This window comes from Raphanus sativus, unplaced genomic scaffold (genome assembly GCF_000801105.2).
Source record: "Raphanus sativus cultivar WK10039 unplaced genomic scaffold, ASM80110v3 Scaffold1056, whole genome shotgun sequence".
NCBI lineage: Eukaryota > Viridiplantae > Streptophyta > Magnoliopsida > Brassicales > Brassicaceae > Raphanus > Raphanus sativus.
The window spans coordinates 361-26,074 of record NW_026616370.1 but is presented as its reverse complement, the minus strand read 5'-3'; the positions used below and the strand labels follow the sequence as shown (position 1 = coordinate 26,074).

The following is a 25,714-nucleotide window of genomic DNA, read 5'->3' as shown; positions in this document are numbered from 1 at the left end:
ATGGCAGTATTGGAGGTTGAGCTTCAGATGGGACTGGAACAGATTGTTCCAAGGCAGCTGATGATGATACTTGAACCACCTCAGCATCTTTATCTGCGTTGTTCGAGGGTGGGGACAAAGAGACAGAAGCAGATCCGGACTGCAGTAGTTGGCCAGGAGTAACCAGCAAAGGTTTTGGCTTATCTTGGCTAATCGAACTAGAAACTCCAGAATCAGAAGCAGATGCTAATGGTGTTGTCTGTGGCACAGAAATAGGATCAGTAACTACACCAGACTTGTTAGACAGTGGAAAGCCAGCAGCACTTGTATCAGTGGCTCTAGTACTTGGTAGAGAAAAGGGAAGCAAGTTAGTATCCTGAGGTAGGGTAGGAGGTACAGTAATAGGAGCTTTGTTCGAAAACAAAGGAGGTGCCATCTCTGAAGCTAGGGAGGGAGATGGTGCTGACTGCAGTGTTGATTGCAGGCCTGAAGACAGTGTCATAGGTAGACCAGTAAAAGGCAAGGAACTGGGTGCTAGAGTTTGAGAACTGCTACTATAAGGAAACAGTGAGGAGGGTGGTTCCGGCAAGCTTGAACCCTGCATATTTGATGAGCCAGCAGTAGGTGGAGGGGCATTAAAGTTAGGATATGGAATAGGTTGCGGCAGGGAACCGGGCATAGGGAGCCCATGAGGAGGGCGAATCAAAGACTGTTGATGCAATTGGGGAAGGCCATTGGGAGGTGGGTTGTAGTATCCTGGCCAATACATAGGTGGTTGTTGAGGTGAGGCTCCCCAAGGAGCAAGATTTCCACCAGGCTGATACAAAGGCATCGAGTTTTGGAATCCCATCCCAGGCTGCCCAGGTTGGACGTTATGAGAACTAATGTCAGACAGTGAACTGCTCACGGTAGGAGGCAGGCTACTCGATGTTGGGATGGGGCTAGGGTAGTGAGACTGCAAAACAAAGACAATCGGAGCATGAAGACACATCTGTGCAAGATTATTCTATAACAGTTGCACGATAATCACCTGAATGATAGCAGGGTCATTGTTAAGAGTAGGTGGGGCTGGAGGCTGAGCTGGAGGCGAAGCTTTGACTTGCAAATCCTGCCAACAATAAAGAATAATTAGTTTGTACAAAGGTGATGATACAAGGAGAAGCATAAGCACAATTGGATACCTTGATATCAGTACCACGGAACAATATGTACTCATAAACTTTGTCACTGGGAGGAACCTGAGGACCATCTTTTTTCCTTCCCTCAGTTCCAAACGATCGGACTACAATACATACATACGATTCAAATTACACGGATCAGCAGGATATACTAAAGCTTATTCAAGGCTCCACCAACAGTTTCAAAGACTTTGATTACAATCTGATAAGCCTAGATAGTAGACATGAGCACTACTTTTTCAAGCTCAAAAACACACAGGCTTACAAAATCAGAATCATACACTACGCATCTAACAATCGTGCGACGGAAGTGAAACGGAGTCGTACCGTTTTGAAGACCGATACTGGATTCATCGGTATTGATGTTGTAAAGGATGCCTTCGTATCTGATCTCGCTCTTCGAAGTCAAACTAATCAAGCTCCCTACGTATGAATCCGCAGAGGATGAGCTCGATTTCGCGCCCGTGTTATCACTCGCCATACCGGATCTATGTCGTCTCTCTTCCACGAATCCACAGAGATACAGAGAGAGAGAGAGAGATTCACGAGAAAGTAAGTAAAGCAAAGATCCCCTTCAAGAGAGAGAGAGAGAGAGAGAGAGAGAAAGGTACAGACAATTAGGGTTTACTCTGATTTGGGTGGGGAGATGAGATCGAGCCTCTCCTTCTGTTTATCCGTTTCGATAAAAAGCCCCCGAGAAAATACCTATATTACTGTAATAGCCTCGTGTAGTTACAGTGACTTTCATCTTCTAACAAATTGGAGAAAGCCACGTGTTTTAAGTTCGGGGGCCTCACCGTCATTCACCAACGATGTTCTCATACGAGCCACTCCAATTGCTCGGCTCGTGTTCGTAATGATTAGTCGTGTCTTTACAAATGTAACCCTGTGCCTGTCGACAATTTGCGCTCGTGACCTGTGTTATTTGGATTCCGTAATTAAACGTCTGCGTTTAAGCTTGGTGAAACCTCACAAAACGACGAAGACGCAGAGCAAAGTCACTGATTAGCCTTTTGCTTACGAAACATTTGCTTAACATTTTATAATGTTCACATAACCTTTTGTTTTCTTCTATTGTCTTTTCTTGTAAAGAGCTTATTACTGGCAACTCTTAGAAGAAAGGAGAAGATCAATACAGTTTAATGAGACTTCAGTAAATATAAACTTTTTACTTCACTGATCTTTCCTGTTCTACAATTACACAAACCGAAGAATGACACAAGAATCAACGTGTACTGCAAACTGGAAAACAATTTCATCATCATGATCAGAGTTCAAAAATCATCTGTATCTTTGAAGTACAATGGATCTGTCTCCTTGTTAAGTACTTTATACACAGATGCATTAACTTCCTCTGCTCTCTTTGGGAAATATAAAGAGAGTGAGAGTTAGAACGGACTGACCCAGTGAGCCAACTTCAACATGAACTCAGGCACAAGACGCCTTCTGTCTACGCGTTTACCAATCACTTCCGGGTCGTCTCCCAGGACCACCGATACTATATCTTCAAACATCTCGTCTGTTCCACCTCTCATTGGATCCTAACATATATAACCAACTTTCTAGATCAATATTCAGGTTCTTGTACAAGTAGACATTCAAGACCTGCCATTTTATACCTGTAGAAACAAATCCGTGTGTGTTTTCCCCTCGTAAAGTATCACTTCTGCTTTCCCTCCAAGTCTCTGGAGAGTTTCCGCAAAAGTTTTACTACAAAAAAAATAACGTACCACAAGTTCAATCACCATATCAACCACCTGAACTACACGAGACAAGACATGTACACGCTAGGCTATGGAAGTTTAACCATACCTTGCATCTGAAGGGATGGAGTAGTCAGCAGTACCATGGAATAGAATAATAGGTGGGAGACGAGCAACAATGTGTTTGAGATTTGGGTTTTGCACTACTAGTTCAGGAGAAAACTGACTTAATGATTCCTCTCCTTCCATGATGCTGAGGAAAACAAAAGTCACAAGTCACACGTTAAACCTTAGGTTGCTCTACATGTCAGGTGAGCATCGTAAGCTATACCAAGATTAGATACTGTACCTCAGAAAGATGGAACGATATAGTCCCCTGCTATGGAAGTGGTCTACAAGGCTCAAAAGGTTGTACCTGTGGATTAGGATCACAGAGATTTTTAAGGAAAGTAGAGTAGATTATTGTGAAGTCTTGAAAAGAAACTTGGTTTAACAGCTTTCTTGAGTCTTGACACATCTCAATTCAAATGTATTGTTGTTGTGGGATCAGATGAAAGACTTACCCTCCAGAGAGACCAAAATAAGCATTTATCTGTGAGCTACTCCAAGAAACACTGTCCCCTTCCCCTGACTCTTTAACAACCTGATCTACAAGGGTACAAGCAGCGATGTGTGCACCAGCAGACTGACCCATCAGATAAATTCTACACGGCAAAAAAAAAAAGATCAGAAATCAGTGAGCCAGAAATCTAAAACTTGAGAGCGTCCATGTTCAAGAATTGTGACAGGATTAATTACCGGTTTGGATCACCACCATACTCAGCAATATGATTACAAATATATGAGATGCCACAAGAAGCATCTTTGACCATGTCACTAATAGATCCCTGAGGAAAATTCCTGTGTAAAAAAAGTTGCCACCAATGAGATGGAGAAACAGTGAATCAAAACATTAACCAAAAAAAAAAAAAAAAACAAACTACATAGTGGAAAGTGATGGAATATGAGAGGAAACCATCAAAATTCAGCGTGCCAGAAAATAAACATTAAGCACACATATATCATGTACCTGTAGTCGATGCATGCCACAATAATATCTCTCTCTGATAACTGCTGTCCTAGAAGAGAACCCCACGCCTTATAACTGCATCAAAACACAACACAAAACATTCTCTAAGATGATTGCAGTTTCTTCCTCAACGAAACAATAGCATGAAAATAATGTCAATAACTCACCCAATAATCCAGGCTCCACCTGTCACAAACGCCACAACTGGTCTTGGACCATCAGAGTTCCTAGGTAGGTACAAGTCAAGCCTGATGAAGAAACCAAACCAAACCAAAACAAACAAAACATAAAGCATCTATCTACATAGTAGAAGTGATAAGCAGTAAAAGAGTATGACCTGTTTCTTGGTTGATCACCGTAAACTATACTTCTACGGACGTGAGGAGAGAAGAAGTAGTAATATCCGACTGCAAAGTAAAGTCTTTTAGCAATGAAAAGTTATATATTTATCATCTTAGTGACAGTAACAAGATCCAAACTACAACAAGAACCTTGAACAAAGCCTGGCATCAGTAAGAAAGCATAGCAACCAAGTGCCAGAAACCTTGTGATCCATCTATAGCCTACCCTGAACAACAGTTTACGATCAGCGATCAATGATCTTAAACCCAATAACAGAAAGATCATTTTTTCCGTCAAATAGATACCCAAGATAGCTCAAAAGCTTCAAGCAGAGACGAGTCAACAAAAAGGTCTCGGCGGCGGCGTGCGTAACCTCCTGAGCGATAGTTTGCTGGCCGCTATCACCGCCGCCGTCGGTTCCGTTAGCGTGATCGGGAAACGCGGATAGACAGTTATTATCGCTGTTGGAACGTCGCCGTTTGTTGTGAAACCAAGCAGTTAAACGGCCACCGTCGTTGGCGGTGGCGACGAGAGAACCGTTGAAGCTGGAGGCGCGGGAGAGGAGAGGCTTGACGGAGGAGGGAGGATCGTCGTAGATCAAAGGCTTGAACATGGTTTGCTTAGCGGGTGGTGATTTGGGAGGGAGGTATGAGAATGGGAGAATCTGCGACGGCATATTCTCACTCTCTCTGTTATCCGATTTCGCCGTTTTTGGCTAATTTTAGGGTTACAGAGAAGAAGTCGGAGACAGTTTGTTGTGGAATCAAGTGGAGTGAGCGAGATGTGTGGGAAGTTCAACCGTAATGAACCAGATGGCCTCTGCGACAAATGTATATGCTTCCCACGTGACTTGAGTCGTTTTTTTTTTTTAACTCTTTCTATTCACACTGATTGTAGAGCTGGACGACATGCTCTGTCATATACATTTGTCACAGAGCCCATCTGGTTAGCGCATGCTACAAAATTTCCTTTTTGGAGTTTTTGATGATCCAGTCCACACGAGTGAGGTAATTGTAAGTGAAGTTCTGCCTTCAGAGCTTTGAAGCTATGCTCTAGTGACAAATGATATATGACGACCTCCAATTATACTGGAAAACAGTGGAAGACTAAAGAAAGATCTACAATATTACAGCTGTCTTGCTACCTATCTCTTCTTCTCCATCTTTTGAGAAAGAGAATTAAAATCTCCTTCGAAGATGTCAGTTGACGTAATTGTTGAACAGACGTAGTGTTGAGTGGTGGAGACCAGGTGGATGCAAGATGCTGAGTTGAAGTCGTATAGATTTGAAGAGTAAACGTGTATCTTGAAGAAAAGTAAAGAAGAATAAACTTGAAAAATAAATTTATAACTTAAAAAAATGAATAAGTATTTCAAGAAAATGAAAGTTACATTTATTATTATGGAAGATGTTAATATGTATATTGTGTTGGAGACTAAATTTTGGTCATGTAGAAATAATATAAGATATTTATATGTTCGTCTGTATCAAGACAGACAGAAACATAGAAATTGATCTTATATAGAGAGAAATTTTTTTGGAAATGTTATTGGATCGTATTGAAGCAGTAGCTGAAATACTTGACGGAATAGAGACATAACTTAAATTACTTAGAAATTTTTCGGTAGCAGTTGTTAAGATGTTAACAGCTGTGTAAAGCTGATGAAACATATCCTTGTAATAGATTGTTTAGACGATTTCTAATAAGAACAATAGGTACTTGCTTGTGTGATTTCTATCTCGGTTTACTTTCTATTTTACTTTAATTGTGTTTGCATCTCCATTTAGACCCTTGAGCTTCTTTATTGGTGATCAATAACATAACAAGAATTTAAAGCAAAGAAGATGAGTAAGAATCTCTGTTTTTTATTCACTACTTGACATCTAGAATGTGAGAAGAATCTTCATGACGCCAGAAGCTTCCAAAGACCAATTCTTCATTCATAGACAGTTCTTGCAACATTCCCTCAATGTCTTCAGTGCAATTAAATCTTGACGAGCCTTCTTCAAAGCCAAACTCATTTCCACACCAATGCTCCTCTTTGACGACATCCTCTTCCATCCTTGGTTGCAAGGTCTTTCCACATCTTCTCTTCACAAACTTCTTCACCTTCTTCACAAGTGTCAGAGGGATCTTGAAGAAGACAAAGCCAGTGACTTGTAGCACAAGGCACTGGCAGCAGCATGACAGAACCACGCAGTCTGCTACAAATGCACCACAATTTTCTTCCATCACTTCTGTGTTATGCACAAAACTTCAAGTGATTACAAAAGATAATAAAATATATAGAATGTAAGTGTATTACATACAATATACCACGTGAGGATTGAGACATATCTACCGGCATATTTAGGAATCTTGACGTCAAAAGAACTGTAGCTGTTTGAATCCTTGTTCCCTGTGAACACTATTCAACAACATGAGTGCAATTCATCGAAAGGGCAGATAGGTCTATTTTCATCTTTATATTCTGGCAAATTTAGTCAGTTGACCAGATGTCAATATAAAGTTTGGTGGTGACATAAAAGAAGATTGCTGACTTATTATTAGCTTAACATTGAGAGGACATGATAACAAGCAGTTACATCACCAGAGTAAATATAGATTGGCAGAAGTGACTTCTCATGTACGAAAATGAAAACTCTTTCTACGCCCCCCGACAGAGTATGTTACTACACGTCGTCCTATCGTATTCCCATCTGTTCTTTCATAGTTTCGGACTAGACCAAACCAGAGGATTGCAATTTGTGAGGTTCTAACCACTCTCTAATTAGTTTTGTTTCTGATACATGATGAGTGAAAAAAAATATCTTAAAAAGGGTTTTGATAAAAAACAAACTATGATCCACTTTCTCTCAGCAACAAGAATGTCTTAAAAGTTTGGTTTACTACTTAACCAGCAACTGAAGGGGAAGTAAAAAAGAAAAAAACAGGTGTTTGTGATCGTTGCACAACAAAATTGAAAAATTCCACCAGAAAGCTTGATGCACGTTTTGGTTTCAAGAGGCATCTGCTTTAGTTTTGGAGTTTGCTCTGAAGATTCCTAGTGTTGATAGTTGTGGGAGATGGAATCTACTATTGCAACTGGATTACTATCTCTGTCTGTTTGTCAATTGGGATCTTCTCCTGGCGTTGATCTCAGCAGCCCAGCTTTTTCCAATTTCGGTTTGAAACTTGCCTGCAAAGGTATTTTGATGATTTCGACTTTAAATCTAAAACTGTAAAGCAAAAAGAGGCAACAAGATGGGTTCTCTACCTGCTGTTGATATGAAAAACTCGTCGAGCACTTTCCCGTGTTCTGCCACAATGTTCAAACGCCGACTCAGATTGTAAGAGGGGATAACAAGCACGAGTGACTAGAAAGATAAAAGATTGGCACTTACCTGATTCATATTCTAGAGCCTGGAGAATCATCTCAACCTTTAGAGCCGCACGCAAAATAAGAACAAGAGTCAGTGTAAATCAATCATGTGTTGTTTAAGTTATACTACTTTAATTTACCTTATCAAAGTCTTTAACGAGATTTGCCTCTAGAGAAGCATTGTTCTCATACTCCAACCAAAGTTCAGTGATCTCCTCAGCTGCACGTTAAAAATATTTGACTTATGAATTAGTGTTTTGAAAACCAAAACAATATTAGTAGATGACAAAGAGAAACACACCTCTCAGGCCTCCACCAAGAACTTTGCACATCTCCTTTAAAGCTGCTTTCTCTCTCCTACTCTTTTCTTCCTTAGGCACACCATCAGATGGGGTAATATCTCCAACAATAGCTGTTCAGAAGCCAGAAATAAAAAGATAAGGCTCTTTTTTTCAATTTTGTATGGTTTTAAGTTCCGGAAGAAGATCATATTAAGGGATCAAAAATGTGTATTTTTTACCTTCAGCTATGTCATGCACAATTGCCATTTTGATACACCTGTTTAAGACACACCAAGAAAAAAAAAGAAGGAACATGGAGAAAGAGATCCAATAAGCTTCAAAACACTAGCTGCTTCACTTAACTCTCAAAACCATAAGTATAGTAACAATCTAAACAGTAGCCTTCCTATGTCATCTCAAAAAAAAAGAAGGGAGGCAAAGCACAAACCTTTCTCTGTCAACTCCAGTAGTAAGATCAGAAGCAATGAGAGCCATAAGAGACATACGGTACATGTGATCAGCAATCGATTCAGCTCCGTTGATCCCCTGATTGATCCATCCTTTTCTCTTTGTTGTCTACACAACCAACCAAATTTAAAAAGATTGTAACTTTGGAATCTAATATGGTTTCTCTTCACACAAGTACATTACCTTGAGCCGATGGCAAAGGGTTAGGAAATCGATGGAAGACGAAACAGAAGAGGCGTGATTCGTGGGTTCCGTCGAGCTGTCGGAGAAAGGTTTCTGGCACCGGACGGCGACGATCGGGGGACTCGGAGCGGGGTTTCTGAGGAAGAGGAGTTTCTTGGAGGCGGAAGCGAGTGTCGAGCGGTGGTTAAAGGGCCGTCGGTGAAGCGGCGGGGCGATACGTGTAGCTGGACTGATCACCGCCATAGATGATGATTGGGGGAGAAGAATCTATGAAAAAAAAAGGGAGAATGGTTTTTTTTTTTTCAGTCTCTTTTTGCTTCACCTTTTGGTATGTGAGCCCGGTTAAGACATTCAAACAGAACAGTTGGCCATTGTGTCGGATTTTGGTTATTGATATTCCAATTTTTTGGTTTTCGGTTCTTTTTGGTTGTTATTTTCGGTTTTACTGTTTGGTTTGGATAACAATTTTTTCTAAAAGAAATTTATCGAATAAATTTTAGTTTTTAGGCTACAAAATTAAAATAATCGACTATGTTGTATAGTTAAACCATAAATAATGCTTTTAGAATATATAGTTATCTTAAAATTAAAAATTACTAATATATAATTATTTTTAAATATATAAACTGTATTCATATATCTATCTGTTTTTAGATTTAATTTCGGTCTAGTTTTAGTTTTTTCTGATATAAATCTGAACCGTTTGAAATTTGTGAATCAGTTTTAATTTCGGTTTTGTGGTTTGGTTTTAATTTTCGGTTAAAATATGCCCAATGCTACGGAACAGTTTTATCTTCGAATAGACGGAGAGGAGAGAAAGCTCTGTCGCCGTGTGGAAAACATTCTCATTCTCTTCTTCGCCTCCATGAATCTCCTCAAAACCATTCATCACCAGTCCACCACTAAATTTTACCGTTTTGCCACTACACACTCCTTTACTTCCTCTTCCTCTTCTCTGCTGTCACTCTCTCCACAAAGACCCAGAATCTCTCTCCTTTCCACCTCCAACCGAAGCTCCTTCGCACTCTCGAGCATCTCCAGCACCAGAGCTTCGTTCTCAGGTAACCAAGAGGATGGGAAGAGAGAAGAGGGAGATGAATTGGTTTACCAGAAGACGCTGAGACTGGTGGAGTGCGCCATGTTCGCTGCTGTCACCGGCCTCGTTTACTTCCTCAGCAACTCTCTCGCCATCGAGGTTTAATTTACCCGTTTCGTGTTTTGTTCGTTTGATCAAGAAAGGAAGCCTCTTTGAGCTTTGTAGCTCTGTAAAAATGATAACTTTTGATGTTTTGATAAATAAATGATGTGTCGGAACCGGACCATATGTTTGAACGCAGAACTACTTTGGGTGTTTCTTTGCATTGCCAATAGTGATCTCTTCGTTAAGATGGAACATCGCAGGCGGCAGGAAGACAATGGTAATGTAAAAGGACATTCCTTTTTTTTTGTTGGTTGGCACATGTGCTTCAAGTCTTTGTGATGTTTGGTTTTTTTTTTAATCAGGTTGCTACTGTCATGCTCTTGTTCATATTATCAGGTCCGGTCAAAGCTTTAACTTACTTTGTAAGCCCTCCCCTCCTCTTTGCTAGCTTAACAAGCAGAGTTGTTATCTTCTAATGCCTTAGCTGATTGCATGACTTTTGGTTTTGACTTGTGGGGTACCTCTTGTAGCTTATGCATGGTCTTCTGGGGCTTGCCATTGGTTCATTGTGGAGGTATGTTAACTCATATACTCGTGTCTCTATCCTGCACAGTCTTTAGTTCTGAACTACTACAAAATGACTGAAGTTTTGGACTTAGATTACTTCAGATTAACACTGTCTCAGTTACTTGTTTTTCACAATCTTATTCTGTTCTCAGGATGAAGGCAAGCTGGCGTCTCTCCATTTTCTTGTGCACAATGGTGAAATTTCTACTTCCAGCAATTGACAGACTAGTTATAACATTAATCTCTACCTTGTTTACTTGTATTGACTGTGTTTCTTCTCGTGCAGGTCCGAGCATTGGGTCTCATAGGATATGTTTTGACATCATCCTTCTTAATAAGAGAAAACATTCTTGCTGTGGTAAGCCTCTTTCCCTTTAAACCTATCACTCTTTTCACCCAAAGAAACACAGTCTTGCATAAACAAAACTCCTTCTCAACTGTTCTTGCAGATCACAATCAACATCCACGCCTCACTCTCTTATGTTTTCACCGCCATGGGCCTGAACCTAATGCCTTCCATGAGCCTCATCTATATGATATTCGGAACAGTGGTACGCAATCTAATCTCTTTATCAGTCCTCTCTCTATATAACCTGGAAGATAGAAGAAGCTGAGGAACTTACCTTTTGATATTTGTCAACAGCTGTTGCTAAACAGTGGATTCTTTGTGCTGTTGCTGCATATCCTCTACTCAATCTTCCTCACAAGACTTGGGATGAAATCTTCGTTGAGGTTACCTGCCTGGTTAGACAAAGCAATATGATGGTATTCACAGGATCCACACAGAAACAGAAAGCAGAGTTGGTGGTAGATTTTGTGTAGAGCATCTCTGGTGGAGCATATTTTTGTAAAACTTGTAGTGCTGAAGCAAATCCAAACCCCAAACAAAAATTTGTTTATAATCTGATCAGTACTGTAATTTTCATATCAAACACTCAGAAACCGAACAGAACTATAATCATGAACTCCATTGTAAATGGGGGAATGTGGGTCACCTGAGGTGACTCACCTTCCTTAGGTCCACTCGAAATCATCAGTCAATGGAGCAGACTGATCAAAGGAACACTCTGTGTGGTCCTCATCAGCCTAGGTAGATTGTCTCATTTAGGTAAACAAAGTTGCTCTTGGCATTTGATGTCAATAGCATCCAGGTCTCGTCTTTGAGTAAGAACGAACATAAAGAAGAGCAAAATGACTGAATTTTATTAAATATAGAGCTAATCAAGAATGTATTCCAAATGTCTAACTTAGGTGAAGCGAATCAGTCTCATCGTCTACGTAGAGAAACCAAACCACGGAAGCTCTCACAAAACGCCTCCAGTGAGAAAAATAACCAAAAAAAAAGAAGAGAGAAGATCCATAATGGTTATTGATGTAATTGCCGCTAGTTAATAATGTAGCTCTTGATCACTACAACTCCTACGCTGCAAAGAGCCAAGGTTAACACGAGAGGGAGGCTACTGGATTCCACGTTGGATAAGAAGAAGCTTTTGCTTGATCTGCTGCTGCTGCTATTGCTGCTTCCTGTTCTTGCTAGGCGTGCCAGTTCGGCCGATTGTCCTCTGACCAAACTGCTCAGATTATCCATCTGATGCATCATCTGACGCTGTCCACGTGAGAGGGTCGATATCTGCATTGTGCACCAGAAACAGCAACTCAAGCAAAATGTTAATACAAATCCAGAATTTTACAAAGCAAGAACAATAATGTAAAAGATGACTTGCCTCTTCAATTATTGGCACTAATGGCGAATCCTTGGCTAACTGGGAAGATGAAGATGAATGAGGCATTATGGAACTTGTCAAACAGCCATTGTCCAGACCAGAAATGAAATACGAAGTTGGTGCTGAGCCATTGCATACTTCTGCTTGGAGTGACATGCTCTGCTGTATTGGAGGGGTTTTATTGCAGTTCAGCTTTGAGTTTAGCTCTTCCATCAGGTTTGTGAACTCATCCATCCTCTCATTGAGAGTTGATATTTGTTCTGAAAGCTGAGTCATAAACCCCTAAAAAATACACAATTGCACTGTTAACTTCAATAACGACACTCCAAAGTTGCCAAGAGAGGAATGAAGGAAAACAAAATTTGAACCTCGTTCGCTAGTGAGTCGTGGACTCTTTCTTCGTACCTCCTATCGCTTGAAGAAAAACCAGCAAGCTTTGAGATGTTCTTATCTCTTTGAGTCGAATACGACTGTGACATACCTCTGTGTATCATAAACGGCATAACTACTTAAAAGGACACATGGATTTGGAAGCAACAAAGCTTTTCTCAAAACACTCTTTCAAAAGAAGTGTGTGTGTACCTTTGGAGGTTCTTATTTCTCAAGGCTACTCTATCTGCAGACGCTCGTAAGAGCGCTTCCTTGGGGCTTGAACTAGACACCAAATCCTCATCTAAACTAAGCTTGTTCTTCAAATCATCTGGCAAGGCCTGTAATGAGATGGGACTTCTAATCAGGTACCCAATTGAGATGTAAAAAAAATGATCATAGCCCCAAACAGCAAATCATACCATCACTTCATTTATCAGCTTTTCTAGTTGGATCTGTTCAATATAGGTGCGTGGAATGAACGACCCTTCCAGTCCTAGCTGCTCTGCAGTGCTCTGTACAATTTGCCGTTCTTTACCTTGCACCTGATTACAACAAATTTGGATTTCTATTTACTAGTCATGTTGATAAACAAATTTTGTACTTACTAGGAACAAGCATGCCATCATAAAGCCAGTATAAATTTCTTCCACAGTTATTATGCCAAGATGCTTATGAATGAGTTATAGATAAGACAAACCTGCATGTAGTGACGATTCAGTTGCTCAAGCCAGTCGATTTTCACAATCACCTTATCAGTAGCAAACACATGGCTGTTCCTTTTAAGTATGGTTGCTATTGTGTATCCCAATGCCATGAGACCACCAAGTAGACGAACGCTCACTTCAAAAATAATCCTTGGGGATATGACAAAAGGAGCATCCGTAACCCATTCCTTGATATCAAAAACCATTACCATAAGTACTCACCACATCAATTTAAGCTTGTCAGAAAACATGAAAAAGAAAACACTGAAAAGGAGCAAAACCTCGAACATGAGGCTGTACTTTCCATCTTTATTCCTCATCCTCAAATACGACTGGCACGACTCTGGATCTTCACCCGGAGGAAGAAGATATATATCATAAGTCTCCTCCTTAGACTCTGTATGTGATTCAGAAAGGACCGCCTTGATCTGATCAACTGATACATCCTTTTTTGACTACCAACAAAACAAAAAAGCAAAAGAACTTCAGATTACCAAACGCAGACAAGATTACACGACAAAATCAAACTCATTTTCTAAAACCTTCAAGATGTACGTAGGGCTCTGAAAACCAGTGAAAGGGTTGAACTTGTTAATGATCTTAATTTGAGCAGTCTGGAGATCTGGCTCTATAAAAGCCTTGTACATCGGATACACCTACATGAACAGTGGATCTTGTTACTCTACTTCACCAATAACAGTCCAAGAAGCAAAGATATAAAAAGAAATAAAGAACAAACAGTTTCAGATATCTGATGGATGATCTCCTCCGGCTGCTGGCCTGCACGTTGTATATCACGAAGAACCCGTTTAACAAGATCAAAGTGGACTCCACCAGTAACAGACACACGAAGGTCCAACAAAGGTCTCAGTTTTTCACTCAACGCATAGATTCCTTCAATGATCACAATCCTAGAAGCTGGAACATCAAGTGTCCTAACAAAATTAAAAAACAATCTATTCAGTAGTTATAGCCAGAAAGAACACAATGGTTGATCATGCTAGTTGTCTGTCTACCTGTATCCAACACGAGAGCTGGACTTAAAATCATATATAGGAACCTCAACTTGTTTCCCTTGCTTCAAATCTTCAAGATTCTTGAGCAATGTGTCATAATCCGTTAACCGTGGATCTACATTTACAATTTATAAAAAAAGAAGCTGTAATAACTTATTCATGGAGCCATATCAAAGATGAAACTATTTTAAGTTACCGTCAAAGTTGCCATCAACGATTCTACTAGCGTCATTATAGTTATCCATCGATATGACAGCAACACTAGGCAGGAAGTTGAGTATCTTCTCGGTGAAGACCGTCTTGCCAGCACCAGACGGACCAGCGACACCAACCAAGACGATCCCATCGTTCTTCTGAGAGAGCAACTGGCAGGCACGGATAACCGCAAGGAAGCCCTTCTCAAATGACAGCCGGTCTTGAATAGGAACGATCTCGTATCGAACCGAGTCTCCTCTTCTCTTAACCAACTGGACTTGCTCCTTCACGAGACCGTGTCTCTGCAGATGAAACTCGATCCCATTGACGTCTTGACCCGTCATGGAACAAACTGCAAAAAAAAGAAAAAAAAAGAGCATACTTGGAATTGAAAAAGACAGAACCTTTTGGAACACAAGCTTTACACAAAAAGACAAGATTTTTACAACAGAACAGTTCACATTTTACAGTTAAAACTCGTAGGAGCAGTAACAATCAGGCAAAACGCTGCGAACGAATCCTTTAAACCCATTAAGAAGAAACGATCAAACAGTTAGAATAACAGTGAGAAACACACAAACAGAGAGACTAGATTGGGTGAAAAGGGGGTCGAAGGGGAAGGACCCATTAACGAAAAATGAAAACTTTGAGCCCGATTTGTGTGTGTGGAGGCACTCACAGAGAGAGAGAAATGGTGGATTAGCTTCCTGGGTGGGGTGTGTGTCTCACTTTCGCAGAGCAGTTTCAATTCGATTTTGACACAAAAATCTGGGGATTTGGATTTGTTTATGGGGAGGCGAGAGATTTCTAGAGAATCTCTGGCGAAAAGATCTGGCCGACCCACGAGGTAACGTTACTCTAGAATGGATGAGAGCCAATTTATTAAGAAACTCATTTATTATTAATACCTTTTCTCTCTCTCTCTCCATATTTAAATATTTCAAAAATATTTAACGGACTAAATATTTTTTTACGTTACAAAAACTATTCTATTAATCAGATTAAAGTTGAAAATGCGTTTAGTTTATCTATACTACTTTGTATAATTTTCACAACATGTACTACTGAATTTTTGTTTGATATTTGTTTTTGTTGTATAAAATTATAAATTTCTTAGTTGATATATTTTCTATTTTTACTTTTATATATTTCCCATAGCAGCTATAAACAAAATTATAAATTTAGTACGACGAGTGAATGTTTCTACCAGTTAAAGGTTATGTATATATTTGATATAAATTTATAAGTCGGATAATATATGTATATATATATATGCAAAATATTTCACTATCACCAAAATAGAAAAATATAGATATTTGATATTTCTATCAATACAAATATTTTTGATTTAAGTGGTGGATATATTAGAGAACTTAGAATGTACGTCCAGCAAAAATTAGATATGCTTACTATGAGTGCACAAAAATAAAGTGGTGGATATATTAGAGAACTTTACTTCTTTAGGTAGTTTTGGGCACAGAAGGAACAAATACAATATTTGAATTTGTAGTTGCTTTTTACAGTAGTTTTGTTAGGTTTTTTTACTATTCTTATTTGCTCAAAATAGAAGCCTATTTTCTATGAAAATTTTATTTTAGGGTGTTCAATAGTCATCACTTTGGTCACGCCCTTATTTTTCCAACATTTATTATTCATATCGGCTCATACGGCTGAGGATCCTCCCGAGTTAGTAAGTAGACAACACATCAAACAAAAAATAATTTGTTTTTTTTTTGATTTTTGTAAACTAAGTTAATTTGTTTTGTGAATCATAAATATAGCCATTATTAAATTTAGTTGTATATATCTATCATTTTATATATATGCATCCTACAAAAAACATTGGTAGCATTTTGTAGTTTAGCATAATAAAAAGAGTTTTACAGATTTGAAGAGATGATCACGGTAATTCTGGTTGGAGTTTTGTACTGGTATAATATGTATAGTAAGCATATCTAATTTTTGCTGGACGTACATTCTAAGTTCTAACATAGACAATTAAGAATATATTGTTGTATGACCTTACATGTTTTATACTATTTTGTATTTATAAATCTGGAGAAAATTGCATGTTAATATGTACTAGTCAATCTAACTTTTGGTAATATCCCATGTATTTTGTTCTACAAAAATATCTCTTATATATGTATTGAACAAAGTGACAAGAACAAAATATATGTATTGAACTATTTACAATATTGTAGAAAAAGAGAAGAGATAAGAAGTCGTAAGCTTGTGATTTATGCGCGAACTGATGCCAAAATGACTAGTCCACATGTGGTGTGCAATTTAGATTCTCTGACTAACATTCACATCCACTCTTCACGACCCTCTTTAATTAGTTTACACACATTAACACCAAAAGCATATATATAAGAAACCTTGAACAAAAAGCATATTTCATTGTTTCTTTCTCAAAATTTTAAAACGATAAAAATAATAATAACCGTAATTGATAAATTGAAGATAATTATCCCAATATCCCTCTCCATAAAAGTGGGATTAAAATTGTGTATTTCTTGCTCAATTTTTTTTTTTGTGTATTTCAATCATTTTTTTTTGTAACTGATGTATTTCAATCATTGGTGGATAATGATTCAGTGTCAATATTGTTTTGGGGTTTCTTTTTAATCAAGTAGGGTTTAGCTTTTCAGTTTACACTTGTTTGATTTATTCTCCTTTGTCTGTTTATGTTTCAAGTTCAGGCTGAATCTAGTTATGATAGGGGTGTACGTCCCAAAGCTTTGTTATTTCTCATCATTGCTTTGTTCACGCATCCTCAAAACCACTGAACTAAATACAGATATGGTTACGACTTACGGGTATTCGCAAAAACTATTGTTTTTATTCGGCAAATGTATCTAACAAGTCGACATCACTGATGTTGATTGGACAAGAGTCCAGACAATTAATCTTGGTGTTCATCATCTTCACCTTCTGAGTCTGCAAAGAATATATTGAAGTGGTTAAGAAAATGCTGAATATATTATTTTGAATATCAAAAGAACATATATAAAACATTTGTTGGTTTAGATATGTATGCATTTATAAAAATCTAACCAGAACGAACGTCTCTATCGATTTTGCCTTTGGAACGGACTTGGCCGATGAGCACACGACATATCAAGACCCACCAGTAGATGTGAAGAATCTGTAAGCACCAGAGAAGTGTGTTGAAAACGTAGTACACTGTAAATGGCAGTCCAGTTTCCATCGTATGCTTCTTGTCCCACTCCAGTTTCACGTTTATAGATTCATAGCTGCGTAGGTCAAATATCATACATGGAGAGAGCAACCAAAAGACATAAAAGATCAGTGTCTAAGGTTTATTATAGTATAAACCTGGTACTCCACAGGATCCATAAAGGGTAATAGACGAGTCGCAGAGCCGTCCACGACAGGAAAAACAGGATGAACGAGACACTAGTCATGGATTCTAAGCCGCTGTATTTGCACATCTTCCCTATCTCTAGAAACACGTCGCTGATTTCGTGAAGAGCCAATATTACAGAACCTATACGAGAAAATCTTGTATAGAAAATATAACAAGAGGAAGTGAAATTTAAAAGTCTCGTGGAAGATTAAAAAAAAAATAGTCAGTTGATATCTTTTAATTGTTTAGAAGTACCTGAAAACGTAAGACAGGATGATGAGGAATGAAGTTACAATGTGATGAACTATCATGACTTTGAAATCAGATCGTCTTGTTTCCCAAAAGAACAGAGCAAAGAAAGAATATACATTCAACCCACCGACAAACATGTACAGTCCCTTCATTTTCAACCTGTAAAATGTATTATTACTCGAAGAGGAAATTAGGGTTTGAGGGATACTTGACCGCTTTCTTGCTTCTGACGTAACACATTAAGTCAAGCTCATTCGTGAAATCTTACTTTATCTTTTGGTCAGGCCATATCTGGTCTCCTGGTCCTAACCAGAAGCATCTTGTGTCTTTAAACCATGGCTCACTATAAGTGACGTGGAGAGCAAGTGCTTCGATAGAGATGGAGCAGAGACATTTCCAAGCCGATTCTTTGAATTTCACTATCCTCTTTCTTCTACCGTTTGGATCAGCAGAGCTTCCTCTAGGAAACACCATACTACTAGCGACTCTCTGTAAATGTGATGGTTACTCATAAGAGATTACTTGCTTCACAAGTCATGGTGAATACTAAGAGAGAACTCAAGCAGAGAGCGGTGGGTCACTTACCTCAAATATGGATCTGTCGAGTATGATTCGGAGAAAAAGGAAGAAGGGAGCGAAGAAGATGAGGACCCAGAAATCAGAAGAAGCTGGGTAAGATTCTTGATCCCAGTCCCAATTCAAGATTTTGAGATCCATCTTAGTCAAGATCCTACAAGAACCGAAGTGTTTGGCTTAACATTATTCTGTGTATGTTCACTTCTTGTTCTTAGTCTTTGTCTAAAAGTCAACCCCAGAGGAGAAAGAGAAGAGAAAAGTATCCCACTTGACTTTACTTTTGCAAAAAGAATACATCAGAAAAGAAGAATTAACCGTTCAAGCCATCACGAACCAAAAGCAAACTGTTGGACCGACATCGGTTTAAACATCAGTACAATGATATCTGGCTATCGATGTCTCCGAGAGTTTATTATCATTCTATCTATATAAAGTTGGTAGATAATAAGATTGGTTGATAATAATATAGAGTTGGTGAAATTTGTGTTGTATATTGGATAATGGAAGTAAGTAGAAATAAACCACATTTTAAAAAGAAGAAAAGAAAGATTGAGTTGGTTGGTGAAAATGGGTACAGCTGTGAGAAGGAGTACAAATACGTAAACAATGAATGTCGGCTTGTGATTATTACCACTAAACAAATTTTGCATACATGATTTCGTCAGGAGGGAGCCGACAACTTCTATTTTCACCTATCAAATCTCTTTTTAATTGGTTTACGTGAAACCGGCATCAAGGTTGTAACTTATGGACATCACATTAGAGAGCCAATCTAACCAAGCTCTCATATTGGGTTAGCAAAATAACAACTAGTATAAGTTAACTCAAACTCATTTGTAATTTACAAATTTATATTTCAGCACTCAAGAAAATAGCCGTCTGCGATGATTCCATGTTTTATTAGACTTGTTTTACAAACTTATAACGAGAGCGGTTTTGCTATTGATATGGATGAAGATAAATGTCATATTAATCAGAATTTTAAGAAACCAAGCGAGCATTTTATTTATTTATTTCTCTATTCTTTTTTTCTTGATCAAAATTTATTTCTCTATTCAAGTTAACAAGGGCTCACATAAAAGAAAAACATTTTTTTTGTGTAAAAATGTTATTACAAAACGTAAATGCGAACATTAAACACATTTTAAATAGCGTTGACAAAAACACACATTTAAATAGCGTTGACAAAAAACACATTTAAATAGAAAATATTATATTGGATGTTCACGTTTTAACATTTTTAAGATGGTAAAAGATTGTGGATCGCTACAAAAAAAAAATTGTGGATCATTTGTAATAAAAAAATAACACTTCTCTTATAAAAGTCAAAGTAAACAAGCAAACAAGAACCGAGTTAGAGACATGCGTTAATGATGTGGCTGACGATAAATAATATGTTTAAGATTCATAAAAAAACAATCACGAGAAAGTTTAAGTTCTACCTTCTTAATCAAGTATTGCACTTCTAAAAACCATATATAAATGGTTAGGAACAAGTTGGACAAAGAAATCTAGTGGAGTTGACCAATCGGTGTGGCAATGCTATATGTAAGTATCCAAAACCATAAGTGCATGGATATATATTAAAGGTATAGTAAACAAACAACCAAAGTATAGGAAAACAATAGATGAGGCAAACAACACAAAGTCCCGTCCCTTTTCTCACTGACTTGCCAACCAAAGTTATCAATTACTTGAAGCCAGTGAATCTCTGATGATGATGCTTTCAATATCTGTGACTTTTCCATATTTAAACCTACAAATAAATGAATCAGTGACAATAATAAATGACGTACAATGACATTACACAGTCTCACATGAAAAGAAAAAAAATCCAATGAGTCCAACTCCGTTTTCTTCAGACATTAACGATATGTACAAACTCGAATAAATCTTCACACACACATCTCTCCAAGTTCACGAGGCCCACTGTAGTACCACCCCCTTTCAGAATTGTTTTTTTTTAACTACAATGAAATGAAAATGTCTTTAGTTAAACCCCAAAGCTAAATATGTCTGTTTAACTCAAAGTCAAAACAAAATATAAACTTTTGTAATATGGACTCTCACACACACTTGAATGTGCTAGCTGTCACCAAGAAGGACTCCATTGAAGAACATGGTAAGGTAAGGTGACGCCAGAGAAACAGGAAACACATTGAAGACAAGTATTATGGACTTGATTAGTTTTTTATTGTGACAGTTGTTATACTCCTTTTTTTTTTGTCTTTCTCTTTAAGAAAAACAAAATAATACAGCGAGGGGGGAAAGAAAAGGCTGCAACAGTTTTAAAGACACTGAGAGGATTGGAGGAGGAAGAAGAGAGTATTAAAGGAATGAGGAAGAGGAACAGCTCTTAACCTAATTAAGTAAATGCTTCTTTTATTCCTTCTTGTATGTTGAGGTGGGTCTCTTCTGGTTTCCACCTCAAAAGCTGATCTTTAATATTTAAGATACATAAAGAGAGAGTTCAGAGAGAAGTTAAAACTTGCAGTAACATTTGGTTGTCACCAATCAGAAGAGCACAGAAAGGACAAGTAAAACTTATGAACTTTGCTTACACATCACTAATTGTTTGTGATTTTGTGTTCTGATTGTAGATAAGATTACAGTTTGTTGGGAACCAAAATTTTTTTAAAAGAAAAGTTTAGATTTATATATGTTTAATTATATTATAGAAAAAGAAGAAGAGCATAGGCTTACAATTTTCATAGAGTGTAATTTTATAATGAAGATGCATTAACCTTCCTTGATATATATATATCTGCAGTTGGCTTTGTCTGGTAGTGCTTCAAGGGAGTGAAAACAATGGTTCTAAGGGTTGCCATGTGGTGAAACTTACTCCTTCTCTTCAATTATATGAGGCTTCTTATAGGCTCCTGCTTTTCCTGATATTTGACAAATACAAAAAAAAAACTTAATATTTATTGATGTTGGAAGAGCAGAGCCAAAGAGAGAAAGAGACACAGAGCCTATATCAGGGAGTAAATTGCTGAAGTGGATTCAAACAAGTAAGGTAGGTAACTTATTTAAAAAGCAAGTGTATCTTTTTTGCATATGTGCTAAAACTCAAAACCTTGCTTTTGTGTTATTCTTTGCGTTGCTCAAAGCCATGGAGTCTCCAAGGAACCATGGAGTCTCTGAGGAGGAGGAGGAATACAACAGTTGTGAGTCAGGGTGGACTATGTACATAGAAGACGCCTTCCATGGAAATGACCATTCCTATATTGTTGCTGATGATGAAGATGATGATGATGATGTTGACATTGGTGATGATTCAAAGGTAAAAGAGGCTGATGATGGTGGTGGTGATGAGGAGAGTGATGATTCAATGGCTTCTGATGCATCCTCGGGGCCTAGCAATCAACTTACAAAGAACATCAACAAACATGCAGCGAGGAAGAACGTTTCTAAACAAGTCTGCATTCAAAAAAGCCAACACGCAGAGAAAACATTAAGCAACGAAGGAGAAAAGTCAGAGCTCAAAGCTAGAACAAGAACAAGTGCAGCTAGTGTCCAGAGTAAAGGCAAGGTGAGCAAAACCAAATAAATACTCATGAAGAAAAAGAGAAGAAGATATGATGATGGTTCACTTAGAATCCAAATCATGTAATGCAAAGAGAGGTTTCAACATCTCTCACCCAAGCCCTGTTGTTTGCCCTTAATAAGCCATGTGTGTAGGTAGTTGCATTGTTTTTCTTTTTTTTTTTCCAGCATATGTTCTTTTGTTTTTTGGTAGATGCTGTCACGAATAAGTTATCTGCACGGTTCTCCGTTAGAACATCTTGTTATATCATATGAACCCTGTTCTTCGTATACTTCTTTCTTAACACACAAAAAACAAAGCATATCTTGATCTGCATGTTCAACACAAGAGCCACCAAGAAGATGATTCTTGGAAGAAAAAATCCTGATTAATTTACGGTAGTAATCAATTGATAACTACTCTTTAGCATTGAAAAGAACACATCATTCAAGAAATACTAATCATCTTTTTTTTCCAAGAAAAAGAAACGCTCATTCATGGTAGAGGACAAAGCGGTTAATGACAAAAACAGGAGTTTTCTTAGGTTACCAATATTGTTTCTACGATGTGTGGCCCAAGTAGCTAACAGCAGATCTTTGATTGTTTAACAAAATGTCAAGCTACTTTCAAGAGCTTCACATGATTTGTTTACAACACAACAAACTGTAATCATTCACAACCTGTCATTTCCAATTACTATAAACACTTCTTAAGAAACTATTTGCATATCAGGAAATGAGTTATTAGAAAAGATAAAAAAAACTGGTAGATATCGCAACTTAGCTCTAGATAATCATTGCACAGTAATAAGCTTTAGTGAGGCAACAATTAATGGGAACAGAAGAGAACAAAGAGACTTTATAGCTGGCAACTTTCCAGAAGAGGAAGACCCTCACGTTGATGTTATTCTTAGGTCGCTTTCGACTTTGTATAGCCCTCTAAATCCCATCATAATGCTTGTAGGAGCAGTAAACAGAAGGATGAAAACGAAAGATGGGCCGTCACAACCTAATTACGTGACCCACAAAACGTGAAGATACATGAGAGAATATTGCTTGGTGAAAGCATAGATTAAAGATTGAAGGACCAGACTAGTTCAACGATTAAAGGCCAAGAACTAAGCATTTGTGTCAACAATAGCATGTGCATGTTCCATTCCTAGTTGACAATGACTGCCGAGAAAGATTAGTAAAAGCATTTAGACAACCTAAGAAAGCACAACAGTGTCTTGGTACACCAAACAACCACCAATCATTATTGATTTTCGAAACAGTACCTAGGCCTAACAGTACTAATACAAAACAAAACTAGGTTTAAAATCTTTCTTGTCAAAAAAGTCATGTCTTCAAGAAACTATATGAAATCCAATCAGCACATCGAACTAAGAGAATGTCACGTTTGAATCTCCAGATTTGATTTTGATTGTAGTGGGCTAGTGCCAAGATCAAGTCCTTAGAAAATGATAAGACAAGATCAAGTCCTTGGAAATGTCAAGAAAGTTTTGAGAAAGCATGAGACCTGGAAGGACAAGAAAATGATAAGACTTTATTAACCGCTCATTTGCTCCCTCTCATTGTGCCTACCACCTTTAACCTACCGTATCTCTCTTAACACTTAAGGATGATATAGTCTGCGCATTTTTCCTGGGGTCTACCAACAGCCTTAGTGAATACAGAGAAGGTGCAGGTCTTTCATGTACACTGTTGGATTAATCAAAAGCAGAACATAAACATTAAACATTACCAGCGGGTTTACAAGCTGTAGAGCTGGAAAGAAACAATAGTAACAATGGTACTGAAGATATGCACGATCGGGTTGCAGTGCATCAGCGTCTGACTAGTGAATACTCCAATATATACTCCAAAAACAGATAGTTATTTTAGAATTTTCACAAATATTAAGAAAACTTATTAAATTTTGATTGTAAATGCATTGTGAACAACAAACTTTTAGTCATATAAATTCAATAAACAGCATTAATTTTTTTGAAACTTACAATTTTTCACTAAACCAAACATTGAAAATGTAAAAAAACTATCTTTTTGAAACAATTTTTTTTCCAGAACATCCATCGTTTAAAAACGGATGGAATATTTAACAATGGTCGATCGAGTTGCAATGCATCAGCGTCTGACTAGCGAATACTCCAATATATATTTCTAGTTTTGGTTACTGTATAAACGAGGACAAGAGCATAAGAATATGCAAAATATCTTAGTATAGTTTCAAACAAGAAGCAACCCCGCCATGGAAGCAAAACCATTGTCCAAACTACCATATAAAAACAATCTTTGAATAGGCCAGATAGATACGAGAAATGTGAGCTTCTATATTATAAGAATATCCTCATCAACTCCAGGACATATACTTGGAGAAGGAATCTAGAAGTCTTTGATGAGCAAAGAAAGAAGACGTGCCAGAGATCTTAAAACTTTCTTACACACAAAACAGGCACAGAACAATCAAATCACTAACAGCTACTTGTTTGCATTAGACAATGAGGCTGTGATAATAATCTATAGATTTAACCATAAGAATGATACAAACTAACAAGGAGGGATCACTGAAGCAAAACTCAAAGTATTGTTATATATATACATTTGTTCTCTTCTTTTCAAGTAACTAACAACTCATTTGACTCTCCAGTCTTGACTACCAAACGACAACGGTCTCTCACAACCACGAGTTTCTTTAGTCATCCACAGCCACACACAGAGTTTATCCACTCTTTATCCCCAATTCAGTGAAAGAAACAAAACAAAAAAAAAGTTTCAATCTTTCAACATTTCGTTTGCCAAAGTTCTAAACTTTAACAAGAAACAGAGTACTACCGCCATGCTTCTCAGAGGCCCAATCTCCACTCCTCCTCAACCTTCTCTCCGGTTAAGAGCCACCTCAAACGCAGCACAGCCATCATCACAAGCTGTGTTTCCGTCGGCGAGCTACTCGATTACCGACGAGGATCTCCACTCCAAAGGCTTCCTCCTCCGCCGCACCGCCGAAGGCCTGAACCTAGACCATCTCAACTCCGTCTTCGTCGCCGTGGGGTTCCCGCGGCGAGACCCCGCGAAGATCGAGGTCGCCCTGCGGCACACCGACGCGATGCTGTGGGTGGAGAGCGAGAAGACGCGGCGGCCGGTGGCGTTCGCGAGGGCGACGGGGGACGGAGTGTTCAACGCGATCATATGGGACGTGGTGGTGGATCCTTCGTACCAGGGCTCGGGGCTCGGGAAGGCGGTGATGGAGCGGCTAGTGGAGGATCTGCGGAGGAAAGGGATCTGCAACATCGCTCTGTATTCGGAGCCCCGGGTTCTCGGGTTTTACCGCCCGCTCGGGTTCGTTTCCGACCCGGATGGGATCCGAGGGATGGTGTATGTACGCAAACAGAGAAAATGAATAAACTTTTTTCTTCGATTTAACATTACAATGTGTCTCTGTAGTCACTACACTCTGTTTTTGGAAACAGAGAGCTAAGATAAAGTTTGAATCTTTGCGATACAATTGTGATAAAAGTTTGAATCTTTGTGTGATACAATTGTTTTAAGAAGTGGATTTGGCGTGGTGGAAGAAGGCGACGGAGCAGAGGATGGTGGTGATGAGAGCGAAGAAACCTAATCCGATCGTTAGTGAGATTCCGGCGACGATTAGATCCATTGCTGTCTGCACGCTTATTCCGATCATTCTCTTGCAGAATGTTTCTCTTG

The 25,714-nt window shown here is 38.4% G+C and overlaps 9 protein-coding genes and 1 long non-coding RNA gene across 17 annotated transcripts; 3 read left to right on the top strand and 7 right to left on the bottom strand.

The window, feature by feature from the left end:
* Positions 1-1,823, bottom strand: LOC130503607 (protein decapping 5-like; the record flags this gene model as incomplete). The annotated part of the gene is given in 4 exon segments (XM_056998235.1): positions 1-934; positions 1,010-1,087; positions 1,161-1,261; positions 1,485-1,823. Coding segments are annotated over 4 exon segments (1,267 nt in total), but the record flags the coding sequence as incomplete, so codon positions are not given.
* A 488-nt stretch (positions 1,824-2,311) lies between these two features.
* On the bottom strand, positions 2,312-5,079 carry LOC108819585 (probable isoprenylcysteine alpha-carbonyl methylesterase ICMEL1). Of its 2 annotated transcripts, none has more exons than XM_018592644.2 (11): positions 4,577-5,079; positions 4,421-4,497; positions 4,267-4,336; positions 4,097-4,177; positions 3,930-4,004; positions 3,659-3,760; positions 3,424-3,564; positions 3,210-3,275; positions 2,970-3,113; positions 2,777-2,867; positions 2,312-2,698 (listed from the first exon to the last, which is right to left on the bottom strand). In XM_018592644.2, the coding sequence occupies exons 1-11, from the start codon at positions 4,945-4,947 to the stop codon at positions 2,546-2,548; spliced, it is 1,371 nt and encodes a 456-aa protein (XP_018448146.1). In that variant the 5' UTR covers positions 4,948-5,079; the 3' UTR covers positions 2,312-2,545. The 2 variants fall into 2 exon arrangements, with proteins under 2 accessions (XP_018448146.1, XP_056854216.1); XM_056998236.1 differs by having other exon boundaries at positions 4,097-4,156.
* A 1,064-nt stretch (positions 5,080-6,143) lies between these two features.
* On the bottom strand, positions 6,144-6,507 carry LOC108819764 (uncharacterized). The gene has a single exon (XM_018592801.2). It carries the CDS (start codon positions 6,501-6,503, stop codon positions 6,144-6,146), a length of 360 nt encoding a protein of 119 aa, XP_018448303.1. The 5' UTR covers positions 6,504-6,507.
* A 557-nt stretch (positions 6,508-7,064) lies between these two features.
* Positions 7,065-8,876, bottom strand: LOC108819422 (uncharacterized). The gene is made up of 8 exons (XM_018592458.2): positions 8,565-8,876; positions 8,362-8,489; positions 8,153-8,190; positions 7,934-8,044; positions 7,773-7,852; positions 7,655-7,691; positions 7,528-7,569; positions 7,065-7,449 (listed from the first exon to the last, which is right to left on the bottom strand). Exons 1-8 carry the CDS (start codon positions 8,805-8,807, stop codon positions 7,364-7,366), a joined length of 765 nt encoding a protein of 254 aa, XP_018447960.1. The 5' UTR covers positions 8,808-8,876; the 3' UTR covers positions 7,065-7,363.
* A 481-nt stretch (positions 8,877-9,357) lies between these two features.
* Positions 9,358-11,331, top strand: LOC108820683 (uncharacterized). The gene is made up of 8 exons (XM_018593682.2): positions 9,358-9,759; positions 9,902-9,982; positions 10,068-10,127; positions 10,236-10,279; positions 10,425-10,467; positions 10,559-10,630; positions 10,722-10,823; positions 10,916-11,331. The coding sequence occupies exons 1-8, from the start codon at positions 9,430-9,432 to the stop codon at positions 11,033-11,035; spliced, it is 852 nt and encodes a 283-aa protein (XP_018449184.1). The 5' UTR covers positions 9,358-9,429; the 3' UTR covers positions 11,036-11,331.
* A 123-nt stretch (positions 11,332-11,454) lies between these two features.
* LOC108818873 (inorganic pyrophosphatase TTM2) lies at positions 11,455-15,144 on the bottom strand. 2 transcript variants are annotated; one of them, XM_018591823.2, is made up of 12 exons: positions 14,963-15,144; positions 14,285-14,635; positions 14,089-14,203; positions 13,812-14,007; positions 13,615-13,728; positions 13,354-13,527; positions 13,066-13,260; positions 12,788-12,910; positions 12,579-12,706; positions 12,365-12,479; positions 11,997-12,278; positions 11,455-11,902 (listed from the first exon to the last, which is right to left on the bottom strand). In XM_018591823.2, exons 2-12 carry the CDS (start codon positions 14,625-14,627, stop codon positions 11,657-11,659), a joined length of 2,031 nt encoding a protein of 676 aa, XP_018447325.1. In that variant the 5' UTR covers positions 14,628-14,635; positions 14,963-15,144; the 3' UTR covers positions 11,455-11,656. The 2 variants fall into 2 exon arrangements, with proteins under 2 accessions (XP_018447325.1, XP_056854207.1); XM_056998227.1 differs by having other exon boundaries at positions 14,285-15,144.
* Positions 15,145-16,996: 1,852 nt separating this feature from the next.
* On the bottom strand, positions 16,997-18,858 carry LOC108820708 (ceramide synthase 1 LOH3). The gene is made up of 6 exons (XM_018593714.2): positions 18,494-18,858; positions 18,177-18,397; positions 17,912-18,067; positions 17,626-17,811; positions 17,344-17,543; positions 16,997-17,226 (listed from the first exon to the last, which is right to left on the bottom strand). The coding sequence occupies exons 1-6, from the start codon at positions 18,623-18,625 to the stop codon at positions 17,192-17,194; spliced, it is 930 nt and encodes a 309-aa protein (XP_018449216.2). The 5' UTR covers positions 18,626-18,858; the 3' UTR covers positions 16,997-17,191.
* A 1,209-nt stretch (positions 18,859-20,067) lies between these two features.
* Positions 20,068-21,693, bottom strand: LOC108821071 (uncharacterized). The gene is made up of 3 exons (XR_001944465.2): positions 21,561-21,693; positions 21,229-21,372; positions 20,068-20,451 (listed from the first exon to the last, which is right to left on the bottom strand). It is a non-coding gene; the product is annotated as an uncharacterized LOC108821071 (long non-coding RNA).
* Positions 20,529-22,247, top strand: LOC130494365 (protein SOB FIVE-LIKE 1-like). 6 transcript variants are annotated; one of them, XM_056998234.1, is made up of 4 exons: positions 20,529-20,888; positions 21,255-21,315; positions 21,430-21,495; positions 21,595-22,247. In XM_056998234.1, exon 4 carries the CDS (start codon positions 21,597-21,599, stop codon positions 22,032-22,034), a length of 438 nt encoding a protein of 145 aa, XP_056854214.1. In that variant the 5' UTR covers positions 20,529-20,888; positions 21,255-21,315; positions 21,430-21,495; positions 21,595-21,596; the 3' UTR covers positions 22,035-22,247. The 6 variants fall into 6 exon arrangements, with proteins under 6 accessions (XP_056854214.1, XP_056854212.1, XP_056854210.1 ...); XM_056998232.1 differs by having other exon boundaries at positions 20,532-20,853; positions 21,430-21,500; XM_056998230.1 differs by having other exon boundaries at positions 20,532-20,888; positions 21,430-21,500.
* Positions 22,248-24,717: 2,470 nt separating this feature from the next.
* LOC130503606 (GCN5-related N-acetyltransferase 1, chloroplastic-like) lies at positions 24,718-25,431 on the top strand. Its single transcript, XM_056998228.1, has one exon. The coding sequence runs from the start codon at positions 24,846-24,848 to the stop codon at positions 25,404-25,406; it is 561 nt and encodes a 186-aa protein (XP_056854208.1). The 5' UTR covers positions 24,718-24,845; the 3' UTR covers positions 25,407-25,431.
* The last annotated feature ends 283 nt before the right edge of the window (positions 25,432-25,714 follow it).

Bases quoted from the DNA above. Each gene is read 5' to 3' on its own strand.
- LOC108820683 (XM_018593682.2), top strand. From the start codon at position 9,430: ATGAATCTCCTCAAAACCATTCATCACCAGTCCACCACTAAATTTTAC. The intron at 9,760-9,901 runs GTTTAATTTACC...GTTTGAACGCAG, and splicing joins GCAACTCTCTCGCCATCGAG to AACTACTTTGGGTGTTTCTT. The intron at 10,128-10,235 runs GTAAGCCCTCCC...TACCTCTTGTAG, and splicing joins TCAAAGCTTTAACTTACTTT to CTTATGCATGGTCTTCTGGG.
- LOC108819422 (XM_018592458.2), bottom strand. From the start codon at position 8,807: ATGGCGGTGATCAGTCCAGCTACACGTATCGCCCCGCCGCTTCACCGA. The intron at 7,853-7,933 runs GTGTGTTTCTCT...TTTAACGTGCAG, and splicing joins TCTTGGTGGAGGCCTGAGAG to CTGAGGAGATCACTGAACTT. The intron at 7,692-7,772 runs GTAAATTAAAGT...GCGGCTCTAAAG, and splicing joins TCGTTAAAGACTTTGATAAG to GTTGAGATGATTCTCCAGGC.
- LOC108819585 (XM_018592644.2), bottom strand. From the start codon at position 4,947: ATGCCGTCGCAGATTCTCCCATTCTCATACCTCCCTCCCAAATCACCA. The intron at 3,761-3,929 runs GTACATGATATA...TTTTTTACACAG, and splicing joins GTGGCATGCATCGACTACAG to GAATTTTCCTCAGGGATCTA. The intron at 3,565-3,658 runs GTAATTAATCCT...TTTGCCGTGTAG, and splicing joins TATGGTGGTGATCCAAACCG to AATTTATCTGATGGGTCAGT.
- LOC108818873 (XM_056998227.1), bottom strand. From the start codon at position 14,663: ATGCTCTTTTTTTTTCTTTTTTTTGCAGTTTGTTCCATGACGGGTCAA. The intron at 14,008-14,088 runs GTAGACAGACAA...TAATTTTGTTAG, and splicing joins AGCTCTCGTGTTGGATACAG to GACACTTGATGTTCCAGCTT. The intron at 12,279-12,364 runs GTTCAAATTTTG...TGTATTTTTTAG, and splicing joins ACGACTCACTAGCGAACGAG to GGGTTTATGACTCAGCTTTC.
- LOC130503606 (XM_056998228.1), top strand. From the start codon at position 24,846: ATGCTTCTCAGAGGCCCAATCTCCACTCCTCCTCAACCTTCTCTCCGG.
- LOC108819764 (XM_018592801.2), bottom strand. From the start codon at position 6,503: ATGGAAGAAAATTGTGGTGCATTTGTAGCAGACTGCGTGGTTCTGTCA.
- LOC130494365 (XM_056998234.1), top strand. From the start codon at position 21,597: ATGGAGTCTCCAAGGAACCATGGAGTCTCTGAGGAGGAGGAGGAATAC.
- LOC108820708 (XM_018593714.2), bottom strand. From the start codon at position 18,625: ATGGATCTCAAAATCTTGAATTGGGACTGGGATCAAGAATCTTACCCA. The intron at 18,068-18,176 runs GTAAGATTTCAC...TACATTTTACAG, and splicing joins TGGCCTGACCAAAAGATAAA to GTTGAAAATGAAGGGACTGT. The intron at 17,544-17,625 runs GTTTATACTATA...TGACCTACGCAG, and splicing joins TGGATCCTGTGGAGTACCAG to CTATGAATCTATAAACGTGA.